Source organism: Nesoenas mayeri (assembly GCF_963082525.1).
Source record: "Nesoenas mayeri genome assembly, chromosome: 24".
In the NCBI taxonomy this organism is placed as follows: Eukaryota; Metazoa; Chordata; class Aves; order Columbiformes; family Columbidae; genus Nesoenas; species Nesoenas mayeri.
This window is the reverse complement of record NC_137546.1, coordinates 2847198-2865530: the sequence shown is the minus strand read 5'-3', so window position 1 is coordinate 2865530 and position 18333 is coordinate 2847198. Positions and strand designations below refer to the sequence as shown.

Sequence of the window (18333 nt, the reverse complement as noted above, 5' to 3'; positions counted from 1 at the left end):
TTGCTTCAATGGAAATGATGAAAGTAGAAAATGCTGCTGTCCTTGTGTTTGCAATGTCACTGTCTACACACACATGCACATACACGAATTAGCCTTTCATTACAATTAATTAAAGTTGCCATGCAAACCACAACAGAAAGTAGTTTAGTTGGGGATGAAATTACCAAAGCCTGTCAGGTTTTTTGCTTGGTTTGAATTGTACTTGATACAATTTCCAGCCCCTGTGTAAAATCCATAAAATAGAGGAGCTGGTGGGGCTGAAAGGACCTTTTTCATTTTCCGGCAGCCATTCTTGCTGCCAGTACCAAAACAGCTTTTCCTTAACAGTCCTTTTCCAAGCTCAAAAATGGATTTTCCCCCAGCCGCTGTCATTCAATTATCACCTCAGGAAACGCATCGATGTAACTGATGATCCCCTAAACCATCCTGCGGTATTCCGCTCCTCCCATCTTTCATTTTCCTTCTCGCTCCAGTCATTAAATGTAACATTGCCGATGTATATTTTATAGGGTGACCCTGACGGCTGTCGCTTTGAGGACGTGCAGAGATAATAAGATTGTGCATGTAATGAAGGGCAGATAAATAGAAAAATGTTTACGGGGTGGAGTGCGGTGGTTTTAACCGCCTTATGGCTTCTCGCTCAAATACACACCCACGCGAACTGCCACCCATACCTTTGCTTTAAATAGTGAAAATGTGATGTATTATATTGTGATGTAGCCGGTGAAATGGGTTTTTGTCCCACACCCGAACTCCAGCAATATGCCACTGAGAAATGTCATTATTGAACTGGTACAAAGAGAAAGTGCAGTTAAAGGGATGATGTATCAGTGCTTGGCACCTTCATTGAGAAAATCCTATTCCTTGCATTGTGCTGCTAAATTTTGGCTGTCAACAGAGCTGATGGAAAAGCGTACGTGAGGGGGAAAAGACATGACCCAGTGCGGGATACAGTGGGTCTGCTCTGAAGGCTTTTCTGAATACCACGCGTTTAATTTATCTGGGTATTTATCCCCCTCTCCTTTTTGCCCTGATGGGTGAACTCCAAGGTTAGAACTCATAGTTACCAAGAGGCTGGCAGGGAAAGATGCTGCGTGGAACAGCTGTGAACCCGAACCCACGGGCTTTGATGTGGGTTGTAAACTGGAATGAAAGCGTCGCTGGCTCAAGAAAATAGGAGTTTCTTCCATCTCGACAAAAGCATTTCATCTCTGCTCATCGGAGCTGCCCTGGCTCCCATTGACCTGGCCAACGCGCCTTTGGTGACGGGCAGCGCTGTGGGCATCGAGGTGTAAGCGAAAGGGGGAAAAAAGGGGGAAAGGCGGAATATTTGCGTTTGCCAGGGAGAACAAATGGATGTGGAACAGCGGGTTGGACGGAACCTGCGATCTGTGCCTCGACAGGCAGAGAGGATTTCCAACCTCAAATGGAGATGTCGTGAGTGGCAAAGGGGAAAATAAACGCTTGACAAATGCATATAAGGCAAGCAGGCTCTTAACTCTTCCAGTGTTTCGATAACCTGTGGGTGGATCAGTCCCCGTGGGGTGTACCTGGTGGCACTGGGGGCGGTGCCGCAGTCCTGGGGAACTGGAACTGACACTATTAAAGCTCAGCTCTCATAATTAATAACGGATGCAGCCAACAGTCTGGGAGTTCCTCTGGGGATTAGAAACTGTTGATTAACAAAGAGGAGTCTCTGGAGGAGGAAGCCTTAATTACAAAAGCTTTCTTTTCGCTCTGGCGTGACGTGCAGCTGGAGAGAGGAGAGGGTCAGCAGCTCTGAGCGTGGCTGAGGCTTAAGACCACGCGCTGGCTTACCCTGTGTTGGGTTTGCAGAGCTGTTAGAGCTTACATCCCTACAAATGGAAAACAACAGTGTTCTCGTAGAGCAGATAGCAAGGGTAAGCCCTATGATATTTATCTTATTTCCTACCAGTATATGCAGCCTTAATTACCAGCACTCAGAGAAGCGAGCAAAGGAACTACATGAAAATAGTGAGTTCGATGTGGCACAGAGACATGTTACTGGCGTTTTTTCTGGCTCTGGACAATAACATTTAGATTCCCTTGTGGTTTGCCAAGGACATAGAATCAAGTGGTAGGAGTGAAACAAGAATATCCAGCTGAAAAGCAAAAGGGTTTTTTCTTGAGGGCAGAAGCAAAGCGGAATCGTTGGGGAACAGTCAGGCAGCGCGTGCTTAACAAGGCCGGATCAGCCTGTCCCATAGGCCTGGCTTTGAGTGATGAAGGGATTTTAGAGCCTGGCTGTCACTGTTCGCGTGGTTTGAGGTTAATCAGTACAATTGTACTTCTCGCGCAGGATTGATCTTGGCCAATTTATAAATCTTCTGTCTCTTTGTTTCTATAGCCCATGAAACTTAAAAAGGGATGCGCTGAGACTTAATTGGTAAATACTTTATTGATTTTGTCCTCAGACGGAAGATACTGAAGGATGGTCGAGTGTTACCGTGTTCCTGCAGATAAATGTTTGTTTCAAATGGGAGATAATTCATGTCCTGGTGTCGTTCTTTCTTTACGGAAGTGATCTACGTGTTTGGGGAACGTCTGAACAAAAGCGTAACTGGTAGGAGGTGGGAGCTCGGTCTCCCTTGGTCTGTGGAGGCCCGAGCAGGTAGGCAGCGCTCACTTAGCAGAAACAATCACAAGACATCAAGTTGTACCCGATTGCAGGTTTTTTCCGCAACAGAACTGCAGAAGATACAGATGGAGCCTCAGCTGGGTTCCCAGGCAATTCGGTGGCTGTTCTGTGCGTGGGGCGAAGTGACAGTGTAAAAAGCCGAGGAGTTAGGCTGGGTTCTAACATACCAGCCCATCTTCTGCTTCCCACTTGGGCAGCCTGTTTGCCAGGAGTTTCACATGAAAAACCGACCGCTTGACCGTGCTGTTTGCAGAACAAGGGAGCAGAGGATTAGGACAGCAAATCTTCTCCTAAAATTGTAGGTAGAGCTCTTAGCAGAGACCAGGCAGGGAAGGCTGTATTGCCATCCAAAAGGTGATAAATGGCGAGAGGAACTGTGAGATAAAACGCCGATACTTTGAAAGTATGCCAGAGAACTGAGGGACCTGCAGGATGTTCCGTAGAGAGCATCCCGCAGTTTTTAATGTGCTGTTTTTGTAGCGTTAGTAAAATATTGCTTGGTTTATAAAAGCCTCTCTTAAAATTTCAGTAATGTTTTAGGTTATGCAGTGTTCCCGTGCACCCAAGGTGGACGTTAATCAGTGCTGCTGAACGAGCTGCTGAGACTTATTGCTTAATTAGAGCGTATGCAAACCTGTTTGTCAGAGTTGGCAGAGGCACATAGACCAAGCTTAAAATTGTGAGGATGCCTGAGCTCAGCTCTGGGGAGCTGCTCACAGCTGGTCTTTCTCTTCCCTGCTGCAGTTTTTCAATACTTTACCTTCTTTAGAGCAAGACGAGAGTTCTGCCTTTTCTGGCTCGTAATAAGCAGCACCCACGCGTTGCTCTCGTCCCCCGTCCCGTTTGGGAGGGCAGCGGGTTTGCTGCCTCTTTGCACACATCTGCACCTCTTGTGTTGGCAGCTCCTGGGTTTGCGGATGTTCGTGACGGGCGGGACCAAAACCTGCATTTTTTCTCCCAATCTTAGCAGCGTATGCCAATATTCTGGGTTGTGTAGCATCAGCCTGGCGGTGACAGCCAGCGATCCGCTGGCCTGTACTGGAGCTGCGTACCGTAAACCTATGGCACAAAACTCCGCCTGTATAGTCCACTTTCTTGATGTACCCTCAGCGCTTGGGCAGGTACTGTAACCAGGACTGGTGAACCCGGGGGATTCAGGGAGATGCTGGGAACAGTGTTTTTACCACAGGACTTGAGCTAAATTGAGTTGACTTAATAAAATCTTGATGCATTCCAGAGAGATTGTGAATTCATTAAGACCACGGCTGGACAATCTGTTCCCTCCGCTCTGCCACGGCTGCTTTACAGCCATTGAAGAGAGTTGTCATTTACCTTTTCTGTTTAATTACTGTAAAGCTATTCCTCCTCCCCCATGATTTTATATTTTTCCCTGGCAGAGCGAGGCTCTGGGGAAATTAAACAGCAATTATTATGTTTGCTCTCTCTGTTATACCATAACAGATACTTGAGGGTGAGCTGATGTGTTTGTGTGATTGGCTTCCATGGGAGCGGCAGGGCTGTCAGAACCTCTCAAATCCAGAAACGCAGCGTTAATCCTTTGTTTACCTAAGGCAAGACGAAGCACAAACACGGGGCACAGCTTGTATTGTGTATTTTACATTTGAAAACTGCTGATAAGGAGTGAGAAACCAGGGCACGCAGCGCTTGCTGGCGCTGGAGTTAGTTTGGTGAGGGTATGGAGGAGTTAGTGAGGCTTGTCTTGGTGTTTCGGGGAAAAAATATGGGTGAGGGCAGTGGGTGAAAACGGTGGGAGAAGGAAGAGAAAGATGCCACATGCCGAGGAAATAATCTAATGAATGCAGGTGGCTGTGCTGGGTGCGGGAGGATGGGGCTGGTGGGCACCTGGACACTGAACTGAACTGCAGAGGACGTCTCAGGGCTGCGTCCTCCTGCAGGATGGGATCTGAACCATTTCCTTCTCTGTACAAATAATCCCTGCAACAGGGCTCGGAGGAGATGAAGCGTGACTCATTTCTATGTACCTACACCGCGGGGTGAAATGGCCTTGGCAGGAGAAGGCGAGAGATTGGAGGAGTTGTGAGCTCTGGATGTATTTTAGAATTGATGAAAGCTGAACCACGCTTTTTAGCAGAGAACATATCCCCTCCGTCTGGCAGAAACTCCAGTAGCGGCAGAGCAGGTGGAAAGGTGGCGCTGGGTTAGAGAGCGACCAGCAAGGTCAGTGTTGGAGCAGCAGGTTCAGCCCTCCCTGGGCTTGGCTTGTGAGCCCTGAGTTTCATTTCTACCCGCCAGAGCCCTCCGTGCTCTCACCCCTTCCCTGATTTACCTCTGGAAATGAGGGGGATGTCACTCTTAAGTTGAGTGAGTATAATGACGCAATGAGGGATGTTCAGTCCGCTTTATCTGGTGTGATTTTAGCGCTCACATCACCAGCAATACCCAGTTCCTGGCATGAAAAGCTTGACCGGAGACACACAGTGTGTTTCAGGTTGCGAGGTCAGGGCTGTTCCCCGGGTGTAGAACCGCTGCCCAGACAACCGGATGGAGAGCAGCGGCTCTCAGCGCCGGCTCGCGGGCGGTGCGGGGATGTGGGACGTGTTGACTGCGAGACCTTGCGGTGAGCTGAGATCACCAGGAACAAAATGATCATTACAGGCCATTCATGTCAGCAGCGTTCGTGCTTTTCTGTTTGCTTGCAAGCAAAACCAGCGGCTAATTTGCAAGGCTGCCTTTTGTAAAAGGGCCTTTTGATCAATGCGTGCCTGTGTTAATGTTTCAGTAGGCTATTGATTTCTGCAGCGGCTTTTGTTCCCTGAATTTATGTGCGATGGGTTTTGGCAGCGCACACTGTGCATGTTTGATTAAAGTTCATTTGACTTTGCTCGCAGTGAAGCTGGAAGCGGCTTTTACTCCCTGTTTGTAGAACCAGAGCTTTTCTGAGTTACTCCTTTGTGCTGCAGCTCCTGCCCCCCGTGCAGGCAGCACCGCGCTGCTGCTAATCCTTCCACTCACCCCTCTCCAGCGTTTAATCCCTTAGGTAGACAATATAATATTAGATAGCCAGGCAGCTAACAAGACCTGGCATGGAATTTTTCCGGTGTAATATGTGCCTAACCTGCGTGCACATATAAAACATTAACGTTCTCTGTGGATACTCCTCTCTGAGTTTTACTTATCTGTTTTTATCAGAAAGTTACCAAGTCACAACCCTGTGCAGTCTCACCCTGAATTTATCTTCTGTATTTCACAGAATATTCTCCAATCCTGTTAATACATCCAGATTTGATAGGCGGGGTAAGGCTAGTTGTTAAATAAATTGGTTTAATCTTGACCTCCATGCAGTTGAGACTCAAGTTTCCAGAGGGTCTCAGGGGAAAAAAAGCATTATGATCATGAGCTTATTATTTATGAATATACACCATTTATTTTTTAAAAGTCTGGTAGCGCATGTATAAGTTGTTAAACTTCCCTTGGGACCTTGCGATGTGTAAACAGAGCTCAGAGATGTTCCCGATTGCTGTTTTATGATGGGAGGAGGACAGATCGGTGTGCGCTCTGTTGCCACGTGTCAGAGGCCCCGTCAATTCACTGCCATAGAGACATGGGATTTACTGACACCTCAGACTGGATATAAATGAATTTATAAGTCAAAAGTGGTGTTAGTTTCATTTGCAGGACACTTTCCACCTCTGACAAGCGCTGCCAGGCCTTTCTGCAGAGCTCTGGGTGCCCCTGGGCAGCGGCCAGACCCGCAGCTTGACAAACAGTCGCGCTGGATGGACTTTGAACCCGCTTAATGGACTCCAAGTCGAATGTTATTTCTAAAGCAAACACGTGCAGTTGAACAGGCGGCAGCAGAGCAGGGTGCTGGGGGCACAGCTCCGTGTTCTTCCCAGGTCTGACATGGCTTAAATGCTCATCGCCAGCCTGCACCCGTTTTAGGTTTAGATTATCCTCAGGAAAGAGTTTTGTATATGTATAATTTTTCCTTTAATAGGGCGTTTGTCCTTCAGAATCAACAGTTACAGGTAACGATTAATTTTGCCCGCGTCTCCTCCTCCTCACCAAGTGTCGCTCCAAATACAGTTTGGTGTGAACATGGTTGGGGCCTGTGCTGGAGATCAGTCCCATCAATCCCAGTCTATAGCAGCGCCGATTAAAAATGCATTTATTCTGTCTATCGCCAGGAATCAAAGTTGTGGTTATGTTCTCTTCCTGCTGTTTCTGTTTTTAAATCAGGCATTGGTAAAATTCACGTCTTAAATGTCAGCAGTTAATGTCTAGAACAACATCCTCCTTTTGTCTTTCAAGTGTTGCAGTGGTACAGATGTTAGTCAGGGCTGTAATTGCTTGTTCCAGGCCCTTGGGAGAGTTTGGATTAAGGGTGTGTCTTTATTAGACTCGACTTGAGTGATGTGCCCCGAGCACAGGCTGCAGGATTTCCCTGCGAGGGAGCGGGCTGGGGCTGTGCTGTTTGATCACATAAAACGCAGTTCAAAGGAGGCCTTTTTGTGGGTAATTCAGGTATGTTTGTTCTCATGTTGATTTTTCAAGGGGCTGGTTAGAACTTCTCCATTATTTTCCTCTTGCGACTTGAAAGCAGCAACACCTTTTACCTTAGAGGCAGACAAGTCGCCAGGAAATGATGGGGTTTCAAAGTAAGAGAAAAGAGATTAAAACCACATGCTGTTCTTCGGTGCGGCGTTACATCCGCTACTTCCAATGGCAGCTGCTCCGCTTTTTGACTGTAAGCCAGATTCATTATGCTGTGAAATTATCACTCATTTCTCTAGGTGTACTCTTTTAACTGCTTAATTAATTTAGATGTGGGCATATATATTCAAATTAAAGCACAATTCACCGTAGTAGGGTTGAGTTATGGTTATAGACTTCTTGTTGAACATGTTTTTATTCTAACTTTCGGCTTCTTAAACAGGAATGCTAACAAATGTCTGTCTGCGGAATGTAGGTTGTCGACATGGCAGTATCGGTTTGAATTGATCCTCGTTCTTTCTGTAAACACCCGAGAATCCTGAGCAGTTCTACCCAACCTCTGGTCTTTTCCATGGGAGGAGTGACAAGGCATTTATGTACTTGTGTTCCTCCCCTGCAAAAGCAAACAAAAAATAACCAGGATTATTTTTCCTGCCTTATCTAAAGAATTCTTTTGTCTGCCTGAAATACATCACGAAGCTTCCTGCAAAAATACACGCAAACGGGAGGAAAAAAGCTGACGAGTCGGGTTTGCACGCCCCTCTAACATACTCCTTCTGTATTCGCAGGGAGAACTAATCACCTTCTATTACTATTGGAAGAAAACCCCTGAAGCAGCAAGTTCTCGAGCCCACCGTCGGCATCGAAGACAGGCTGTGTTTCGGAGGATTAAAACCCGAACGGCTTCCACTCCAGTCAACACTCCCTCCAGACCCCCCTCCAGTGAATTCTGTAAGTGGGAGCCGCAAGCAGCGCGTTTATCGCTGTTTAGATGCAGGGAGCAACAGTAACGGTGCTGAAGCTCCACGTGGACGGAGCGAGGACACGGAGTTCAGGCTGTTGCCCTCTCGTGTTCTGCCCCGTTATGCTGGAATGTGGTAGATGTCTTTGATCACCAAGCGCTTTCTGTGCTTCTTAAACATAAAAGCATCCTGGCAGGGTGGAAACGCGGCCCTGGCACTGAACCTCCCTGCGCTGTTCTTGGGTTTGTGTTGTATTTTCTCCAGGCTTATTGCAGTAATGAGAAAAAGAACAAGACCCTCATCCCTTTGGGGGAAGGTCTTTGCATCCTTACTTGACCGGCACCTTCTGCTTGATCTCAGGCTGAGCTGCAGCCAGCGCTCGGATCTTAATGCTGCTTGGAAGAACTTGGACCACGACCGAAGCAGAAGCATCTAAACAAAGAATAATTACCCAAAGCAGCGAGACGGTGCTGCAGTGCAATGGTTATCATCAGTAACATCCATACAGACACGCTAAACCCAGCACGTTTCACCTGCCTTCTGAAGCAGAGGCGCTGTCAGAATCTTATTCACGTGGTGGGCAGGCAGGGCAGAATTCTGGAGAGGGAGTGAGGTAGTAAGGAAGGACTATTAGCTTTTCCTTGCTGAAATCGGTAGGATTTATTGCCGATTTCTGTGTGCACAAGGAGTACGGAGCTCAGCTCAGTCCAAGACACTCAGCACTTCGAGAGCGCGTGGCTGGAAGGACCCGTCTGTCTGGATCCCACATCAGGATGAGAATAAAGATCAGTTTAGTAAAAGAAAGCCAGTTCTAGGCTGGTGTCAGTTTTAAACACCTGCAAGCATTAATGTAGAAATTATGGTAGCGCTAGCAGCTACTGTTATTAAATGGGAGCCTGTGTTAATTTGAGGGGTAATGGGTTGCGGACAAACGCTAATGGCAAGTACAGCGGAATCCCTCCCTCTCTAAAACCTACATGTATTACAAAATACTCCCTTGGAACCTTCAGAAAACCAGCATTCTTGCATCAAGGACTTCTCTTCTAATTGAAGATGTGAACAAAAGAAGCCACAGAGCTTTCTGCTTGTGGCAATTTATAGACCTGTTATGCTGTGAATTTATAGCGGTGGTGCTGGAAGAATGCAGTGCTCACAACAAGAAAGGATTTACTCCCGAGTTGTTTTTAGAAGATAAGATACCGTTTTTGCAATGTCTGCAAGTTTTCAGTGGTTCAGATGGTGCTTTTTAGCTCACAGCCTTGTAATGGGTGAATTTGCTGTATACTGCTTGCCCCAAAGGGATAGTGACCCTTTCCATATTCTCTTTGTGAAATGTAAGTTTGCCACAGGTTAAACCTCTTACAGAGGCTTGCACCGAGGAACAGAAAGCTGGTAGTATCCTTGTAGTATCTCTCATCCAAAAGAATCACAACGTGTTTTTCAAAGACGTAAGTTATATGCAAGCATTGTTTCTTCCACCCACAAAACACATGGAGCTCCTGGGCTAAATAAAGCTACTGTCTAGCAGAGCGTAGCAGCCAACGCCATCTGCTTCAGGGGACGGTCTGGAAACACATGAAAACCAGAAAAGCCACCACAGGATCTGTCTGTGGGATCCAGTAAAGTGGTATTTAGGTGTAGAGGATTTAAGCTTCACCAGGTTCTAGAGATAAACCCCATTTCTCTTGAAAATTGTGCATGAATGGTGTTTGAACAACAACTTAATTGGAAAAGTACCATGTAGTGAATGAGGAGTTCTGCTGATTGTATCGGTGCGTTCCCGGAATGCTCCGTTAGTCAGAACAGCGATCAGGCCTGGCCTTGCTTGGTCTGCAGAATGGGAAATAACGGCCGTCCAAGGGAAGGTGGTTGTAGGAAGTCACAAAATGTACGGAAGAACTGTTATTAATGGTTATTTTAGCGAAGTAAGAGGAAAGATGAAATCCTGCTGAGTTTATTTCTCATTTTCATCTTGTCCCCTTGTTCTTTCCATGTCCAGTGGACCTGAGCTCGGCCAGTGAAGATGACTTTGACAGCGAGGACAGCGAGCAGGAGCTGAAGGGCTACGCCTGTCGTCACTGCTTCACCACCAGTACGTGCCCCATCCCCTCCTGCGTTTCTCTCCCGTTCAGTGCCGGTTCATTCAAGCAAGAGCAGTTCGTGTACACGCACAGCTGCTCAAAAATATGTGGGGTTGAATCAGCTAAAATGCAGCGTTCCCAGCGGGGTTAATCATGCTTTGCCATCGCAAATTAATGTTGCAGTGACAAAGGAGAATCCTGAGAGGTTAGACATTTATACGGGAAAAAAAAAATCTATGTAATATATATAATCCATTTGTGATACAACAAATCGATATTGGACTGTGACTGTCACACGTAAAACTTGTTTACGCTGCACCACATCTCTTCTGCCTCGTTGCTGAAGGTTGGCTGAGATTTGGGCAGTGCATGGAAGCGCGAGCCCAAAAATAGGGAAGGAAATGAGGAATGTGTAGCTCAGTTCACTTAAGAAACCCCAGAGCTCAGGGGAATAATAGCTGTTGCTTTTTCTGCCCCCAGCCTCCAAGGACTGGCACCACGGCGGACGGGAGAACATTCTGCTGTGCACCGATTGTCGCATTCACTTCAAAAAGTACGGAGAGCTGCCGCCCATCGAGAAGCCCGTGGACCCTCCACCCTTTATGTTTAAGCCCGTCAAAGAGGAAGATGATGGACTCAGTGGAAAGCATAGCATGAGGACAAGGCGGAGTCGAGGCTCGGTAGGCTAACCCTTGCAATGCAGCTTCTCCTGTAAAGAAGCGTCGTCTAGAAGTGTCAAAAGTCTAGAATGACACTTTCTCCATCTTGCTTGTTTGCCGTGGTGCGTGCCTGCTGCTGCTTGTGTGTGTGGGATTCGCAGAGCTTGGGCTTGCTGCTGAAAAAGGAGCTGGAATGTCTCTTCTGCAAGTCAAATGTGTTATTTCTATGTGTTTACTGATGGGCAATGGACCGTCATCAGAAGGGGGCACTTGACCAGGGTGTCGTTCCAGGTTTTGTGCTCGTCTGTGTCATTCCAGGTGGATCCCGTCAGAGACAAGCCCTTCGGCTTATTTTAAAGGAAGGCTTTTAAAAAATTAAACGCTATTCATGTGCTCTCCTCGTATTACAGGAGTGAAAATCTCCTTACAGATGTGCATGCGTGCCTTTTACAAAGAAAATGTAGCATGCAAACAGCAGCAGCCTTGGAACGTCTTTTTGTCATTCCTAGCAGACACTACTAAATAAAATAGTTGGCACTTGATGTTTTTGAGTAGGCAAGGAAAAAATGTAGCAATGTTGAATGCTCTTGGTTTTCCATTTCTCAGGCTTTTAGGGGGAGTGCTCCATCCGCACCCTGTGGTAAGGCAGAAAAACCAAGAGGTTGCACAAACTGACCCCCTTTTCTTTCTGTTGAACAAACAGATGTCTACGCTACGCAGTGGTCGGAAAAAGCAGCCAGCCAGCCCCGATGGTAGAACCTCGCCGATCAACGAAGATATCCGTTCCAGCGGCCGCAACTCTCCCAGCGCCGCCAGCACCTCCAGCAATGACAGCAAAGCGGATTCGGTGAAGAAATCCACCAAGGTAGAATTGTCCCGTTCTTCTGTTGTGTTAGGACTGGACACCTGAGGCTTTTCAGTCACCTAAATGATGTTCTGGGGGGTCAGGGAGTCTCTAGGTGACCTAGAAATTCCTATTTGTGTGGATAAGCAAAAAACAATATAATGGTGCATCTGAGTGATGCTTTGTTCCTGTACATAAGGATGGGCAGTGATAAAAACCATTAAAGCATCCCCACATAACCTTACTGCTCTCACAGTAATCCTTTGATTTTTGGATGCAAATGCAAGCATTAGGCTCATGGAAGTAATGCAGATCAGAAATGCTGGATAGATCAGACAAGTAGACAGTTTGGGGGATTTTTTTTGTTAAGCGATGCTTAATCTTTTTTTACAAAGGAATATGAATATGTAGTAATGGAACTTACATACAGAAAGCCAGTAAGAGAAGTATATTTGTTTGATTTTTCAGAGCAAGCTGACAGTTCAGTCTGTTTAAGGCTGCACTTGATGTCCCTTTTTCCTTCTGGCTTGTGTCAGAATTGCGTGCAGGGTGGGTGTGCAAACCACCCTTGGGTTTCTGTCCGCAGAAGTCAGATTGCTCCATAGGAACTCTTTGTGTTTATTTGTATTAAATATGGTGCCACTGGCATGTGCTCAGTTTACTTTTGCATTTACGTCCCTGGTAACTTGCGTTCTCCTTCCTTTGTGGCAGAAGATAAAAGAAGAGGTTTCTTCTCCTCTCAAGAACCCCAAGAGGCAGCGGGAGAAGGCGGTGTCTGACACCGAGGAGCCCGACAGGGCCAGCGCCAAAAAATCCAAAACCCAAGTGAGTCCCACGGAGGGATATTTTCACTTAGGAGGTTGGCTTGAGAGTGGGAGGGCGTGCAAACCCGCTAACAAACCAAAAACATGAAATCAATTTAAGCCACAGCAAATTGTAACTTAATCTGTGGCTGGAAAGTGACCCATATTATAATATGTTCTTTATATTGCAAAACAGTGGAATGATGCAGGGTAAGTCCAGAAGTCCTTTTTGTTTTAATATCAATATCAACTATACAGGAGTGCACTTGGATTCTTTTCTGCTGCCTCCCTGTTTTTAATAATGGAAATTGCCTTCTTCTGTGGCAAGTTGGAAGACCAGCTCTGGAGTTGTCGTAGTGCAGTGATCCCAGAGCTCGTTTGAAGTACTTTCAGAATGTCTTTTCAGCTCTATGGGACTGAGCAGGTTCACTCTGCGCACAGGGTTTGGGAAATCTGGCACTGAGCTTTCCGTATGGCACAAGCACAGAATGGTTGAGGTTGGAAGGGACATGGACGTCATCTAACCCACTGCCCTGCTCAGGCGGGGCCACCTGTTGTCTTTGCTCCCTCCCATTGGATATTGATGTTGCCCGTGCAGTTTTAAGACCTCTGAGGTTCAAAAGGTGATAGTTGCTCTTGTGTGTGCACAGCACGTGTGATAGATTCCATCTTTCGGCATGCTGTGCCGTTCTCTGTGCAGTTTCCTCATGCGCGCTGGTTGTTGTTCCCCCTCTCCCTGCAGGAGATCAGCCGGCCGAACTCTCCCTCGGAGGGCGAGGGCGAAGGCGAGAGCTCCGACAGCCGCAGCGTCAACGACGAAGGGAGCAGCGATCCCAAGGACATTGACCAGGACAACCGGAGCACGTCCCCCAGCATCCCCAGCCCCCAAGACAATGAGAGCGACTCGGATTCATCCGCTCAACAGCAAGTGCTACAGGCACAGCCCCAAGTGCTCCAGGCACAGAGCGCTTCTGGCCAGGCTCCCCCTCCCACGCCACCCATCTCAGCCCAGTTACCAGCATCGCTGCCGCCGGCGTCGAGCGCCACTGCAGCCCCGCCGCAGGTCTCGCCGTCAGCATCCCAGCCCCCCGGGCAGCCCCAGGCCCCTGCGCCGCCGCCTCCGCACTCCCACATCCAGCAGGGCCCCGCTCTGCACCCCCAGAGACTCCCCTCGCCGCACCCACCGCTGCAGCCCCTGAGCGTCCCGCAGAGCCAGCCCGCCCCGGCCTCCTCGCAGCCGCACTCGCAGCCCGCGCTGCACGGCCAGGCCCAGCCGGCCCCGCACGGCCTGCAGGCTCAGCCCCTCCTGCCTCATCCTGTTCCTTCCCAGCCCTTCTCCCTCCCCACTCAGTCATCTCAGGCTCAGGTTCCCCTTCAGACACAAGCCCCGTCCCATTCTCACTCGGCTCTCCAGGTCGCGCAGCCCGTCCTGCCGAGCGGCGGCTCCCTGCAGCAGGCGCAGCCCCCGCGGGAGCAGCCGCTGCCCCCCGCGCCCATGGCCATGCCGCATATCAAACCTCCCCCTACCACCCCCATCCCGCAGCTCCCCACTGCTCCGTCCCACAAGCACCCTCCTCATCTCTCCGGCCCTTCTCCGTTCTCGATGAACTCCAACTTGCCTCCGCCACCCGCTTTAAAACCTCTGAGCTCCCTCTCGACTCATCACCCTCCATCTGCGCACCCTCCTCCTCTGCAGCTGATGCCCCAAAGCCAGCCGCTGCAGTCTTCGCCGGCCCAGCCTCCCGTGCTGACGCAGAGCCAGAGCCTTCCCCCCCCTGCTAATCACCCCCCGTCTGGACTCCATCAGGTATCCTCCCAGCCCCCATTTTCCCAGCACCCCTTTGTCCCCGGAGGGCCACCTTCCATCACCCCTCCGTCCTGCCCCTCCACGTCCACGCCGCCCGCTGTGCCTGGCATCCCGCTGCAGACCTCGGTCTCCACGTCGGCGGCTTCTGGTGGGAACGTGCCAGTGGTGACAGCCTGCACGCTACCGCCCATCCAAATCAAAGAAGAAGTCCCGGATGAAGCCGAGGAACCAGAAAGCCCTCCCCCTCCACCCAGAAGTCCTTCCCCAGAACCTACCGTGGTGGATACACCGAGTCACGCCAGTCAGTCAGCCAGGTACGAGGTGCTGCTTTGGTGTGCTCCGTTTTTCGGTGCAGCAGGACGCTCCCAGAGGCCGAGAAATGAGCTCCTGTGCGAGCTGGGTGTATTTTACACGTGCACCTCGGCCGCCTTTCTTTCTAGAATGATTTTGCTCTGTTTTTTTGCTGGAATGGGGCTGTTTCAGCCAGGGCATTGCAGTTTGTAATTTTAAGAGGGGTTTATACTCTGCTTGTCTGTGGACTGAGACGGTACAATTAATTTTCTCATGGCTTCCAAAGCAGCTAGTGTTGCCATTGTAAAGTGTAGAGTGACACTTTATTTTTCTGACATACAGTTCTTGAATCCCAGGTTCTTGCATCTTTCCCAGCACTGAGCTCTTTGTGTGTTGTTTCTTTCAGGTTCTATAAGCACCTGGACCGTGGCTATAATTCATGCTCAAGAGCAGACTTATACTTCATGCCTCTGGCAGGATCAAAACTGGCCAAGAAGAGAGAAGAGGCCATTGAAAAGGCCAAAAGGGAAGCGGAGCAGAAAGCCAGAGAAGAGAGGGAGAGAGAAAAAGAAAAAGAGAAGGAAAGAGAGAGGGAGCGGGAGCGTGAAAGAGAAGCAGAAAGAGCTGCGGTACGTGTGTTTGTAGCGAAGAGCCTGCCTGCGACTTTCTCCTCTTTGAAGGAAGTGGAAAATTTCTACTCGTGGTTTGTTTCTGATGTGTGGGAAGCCAGCACGGCTGGGGATAACTAAGCCAAGTATTTATGTTTCCTTGCAGTAGAAAAACACTCTGTGCAGATTTAGTTAATGCCTTTGTGTATCTCATGCTACTGTGCAGGCACAAGAGTGCTGTCTGCTGGAAAAGGGGCATCTGAAGACTTTGTAAATTCAAAGTAAACTTAGTGAAAGGCACGTAACTTTATTTTCATGGGGAGACCCAAACTTCAGTCTTGGTATAAAGAGCCAGTACAACTAATCCCTTTTCCTGTGGCCTGTCAGAAAGGAATGATTGCTTTCGGGCCCACAGAATTGGTAGGTTGGTAATAACATTATTGATGCTGAAAAAGAAGGTGCTGAAGTCCTCCTAGTCTGTGGTGCATTTCAGAGATCTGAATCATAGCGACGTGTTTCTGTAGGATTATAAAAATCAGGTTATGGCATCTGTCCATTAAGAGATGTGTCGTGTATGGGAACTTTGGTTTGGGGATAGGGATCCTTGGGCGATTGCTTGGGTGAACTGTGCTTGTTGCCCTCCTCAGAAGTGCTGTGCTGCTCTGGTACAAAAAGGGGGAGCAGGATGCGAAGTCCTGATGTGACAGGAGTGGGATTTGTTGTGTTGCACGTCATAGAGATGAGTTTCCTTGGGCTTAGTAAGTTTTAGGATACAAGTGAGTGTGGGGAGGAGGAACACGCTGCAGACAGGACCGTCAGTCTGTGGGGATGTGTGGCAGCTGTTGCCCGTAGCTGTGACATGTTGACCAGTTGAACTAACCTCAGTTCCCCCGTTCTGTGCAGCAGAAGGTATCCAGCTCCTCCCATGAGGGTCGTCTCGGAGAGTCCCAGCTCAGCGGGCCAGCGCACATGAGACCTTCATTCGAACCTCCCCCGACGACCATTGCTGCCGTACCGCCTTACATCGGCCCAGATACACCCGCTTTACGAACACTGAGTGAATACGCCCGTCCTCATGTCATGTCACCAACAAACCGCAATCATCCCTTCTTCGTCCCCCTGAACCCCACCGATCCGCTGCTGGCCTACCACATGCCTGGCCTCTACAACGTGGATCCCACCATTCGGGAACGAGAGCTGCGAGAACGGGAAATCCGGGAGCGAGAAATCCGGGAAAGGGAGTTGAGAGAGAGGATGAAACCTGGCTTTGAGGTGAAGCCCCCAGAGCTCGATGCACTGCACCCAGCTACCAACCCCATGGAGCATTTTGCCAGGCACGGCGCTCTGACTATTCCCCCAACAGCAGGACCTCACCCGTTTGCTTCCTTCCACCCGGGTTTGAACCCCCTGGAAAGAGAGAGACTCGCGCTGGCAGGCCCCCAGTTACGGCCTGAAATGAGCTACCCTGACAGACTGGCGGCAGAGAGAATACACGCCGAGCGGATGGCGTCGCTGACAAACGACCCCTTGGCGCGGCTCCAGATGTTCAACGTGACACCTCACCATCACCAACACTCGCACATACACTCGCATTTACACCTACACCAGCAGGATCCCTTACATCAAGGTGAGCCCAGGGAAAGGGGCCAGGATCCCAGGGATCCTCTCTCGGGAGCTGTTAGCAGGAATCTACCCAAAACGGGCAGCCTGCGACTCTGGAATTCAAGTAGCGAAATCCCTGTTGCCTTTTATGTGATGTGACTTGTACTGTATAAGGTTGTGGTAACTGAAATGCAAACTATTTTTGGGGGAGAGTGGACCAATAACGGTGATAAATGATGGTGACAGTACAGCGATTTTCATGGGCACTGCACGCTGTCGCTGGAAAAGGTTTGCTGTTTTCTTGTGGTTTGGGTTTTTTCAGTACTGGTGTCCTAGAGCACCAGCTTATGGCGATGTCTGGCATACACTGGGTGAAGGGAATTTGTCATGGAACTGCTAACACTGCTAATGGCTCTTACGGTGTGAGTTATAGCTGGTAAGGAGCTGAAACTGGTGTTTCCATATAGGAGCTGGAAAAAAATAGGAGAGAAACACTTCATCTCTTCAGCCATTTGACGTGCCAACCATCTGGCCTTAGTTGAGCTGAAATTCTCTATCGCAATTCTCACAAGAGCCATGTACATTGAGGGGTTGTCATCTTTTTAGCTCCAGTGTATTTTTATGTGTGGAAATCTTTTTCCCAAACTATGTAATAGTCTCAAAAATGGCTTGATGCCTTGCTCATTTCTAAAGCAAGCTGCATGGTTACTCTTCTGGAAGCGGTTACTTGTCTGGAAGCAGAATTGTTCTGATTTTCTGGTGGCAGACTGGAGAGCGCACAGCAAGCAAGGCATCAGGTGCGGGAGCTGCTAAGGAAGGAAGGAAGAAGTCCAAGTAGTTGGAAGTGCAGCGTCTGGTGCAGCTGGCCGCAAATGTGGTGTTTGTGCGAGCAAATATAGCATACTTCACCTCGGAGCAGTGCGCGTTAAACGGAGCTGGGATGTCTGTGTTGTGGAGTTTGGAAGGAGTTGGAGTGCTGCTGCAGAGCCAGATTGTGTAGCAAGGAACGAGCAGGGTCTTGTGAGACCGTTAAGGATGTGGGTTACAGGGAGGAGATGATAGCGCTGAGTATCAGCATTAAACCTGCCATCTGAGGCTGCACAAATCACAGTTTGAGGCAGGTTTGCATAACCCATTGATAGCAGGAGGAATTTGTCATAGATCATGTCTATACAAGGACTCTGTTGTCAGGTAAGTCAGCAGGTAAGTCCAGGTGCTCCCCAGTTATTTATTCTGGACAAAAATCTGGCAAGTGCATTGTCACTCAGTCTAGCAAGAGACAAAGCCAGGTCAGTTCATTGTCAAGGCTCTTAACTGTATTTGAAAAGTAATGTGGCTTTAATCGTGGCCGCCAGGTTACAATACAGTGAGGGGCTCCTGAATGTTTCAGGTAGTTCTGAACAGAGTGTAACGTGCCCACACGTTTCAGATAGCAGCTGAGGGACAGCTCTGTTACCGGAGCTGTATTCCTCTCATTTGTGGTTCCTCTGCAGTCTGCTAACAGCTCAACGTGCTGAGATTGCAGAGAGGCTGATAAATAA

The 18333-nt window shown here is 48.8% G+C and overlaps 1 protein-coding gene across 4 annotated transcripts in view; it reads left to right on the top strand.

The window, feature by feature from the left end:
• Positions 1-18333, top strand: part of RERE (arginine-glutamic acid dipeptide repeats) — a 43260-nt gene that overhangs the window by 19724 nt on the left and 5203 nt on the right. For 2 of the 4 annotated variants that reach the window (XR_013923268.1, XM_080358822.1), the window contains exons 3-10: positions 7924-8086; positions 10097-10189; positions 10659-10858; positions 11541-11702; positions 12393-12506; positions 13227-14605; positions 14989-15211; positions 16094-16817. Coding sequence is in view for 3 of the 4 variants with exons in the window: in XM_080358822.1 (XP_080214948.1) it covers positions 10781-10858; positions 11541-11702; positions 12393-12506; positions 13227-14605; positions 14989-15211; positions 16094-16817 (2680 nt within the window). In the remaining variant the exon portion in view is untranslated. Of the gene's footprint in view, positions 1-7923; positions 8087-9446; positions 9546-10096; positions 10190-10658; positions 10859-11540; positions 11703-12392; positions 12507-13226; positions 14606-14988; positions 15212-16093; positions 16818-18333 lie in introns of those variants that run through there. The other 2 variants (XM_080358823.1, XM_080358824.1) reach the window with 2 other exon arrangements.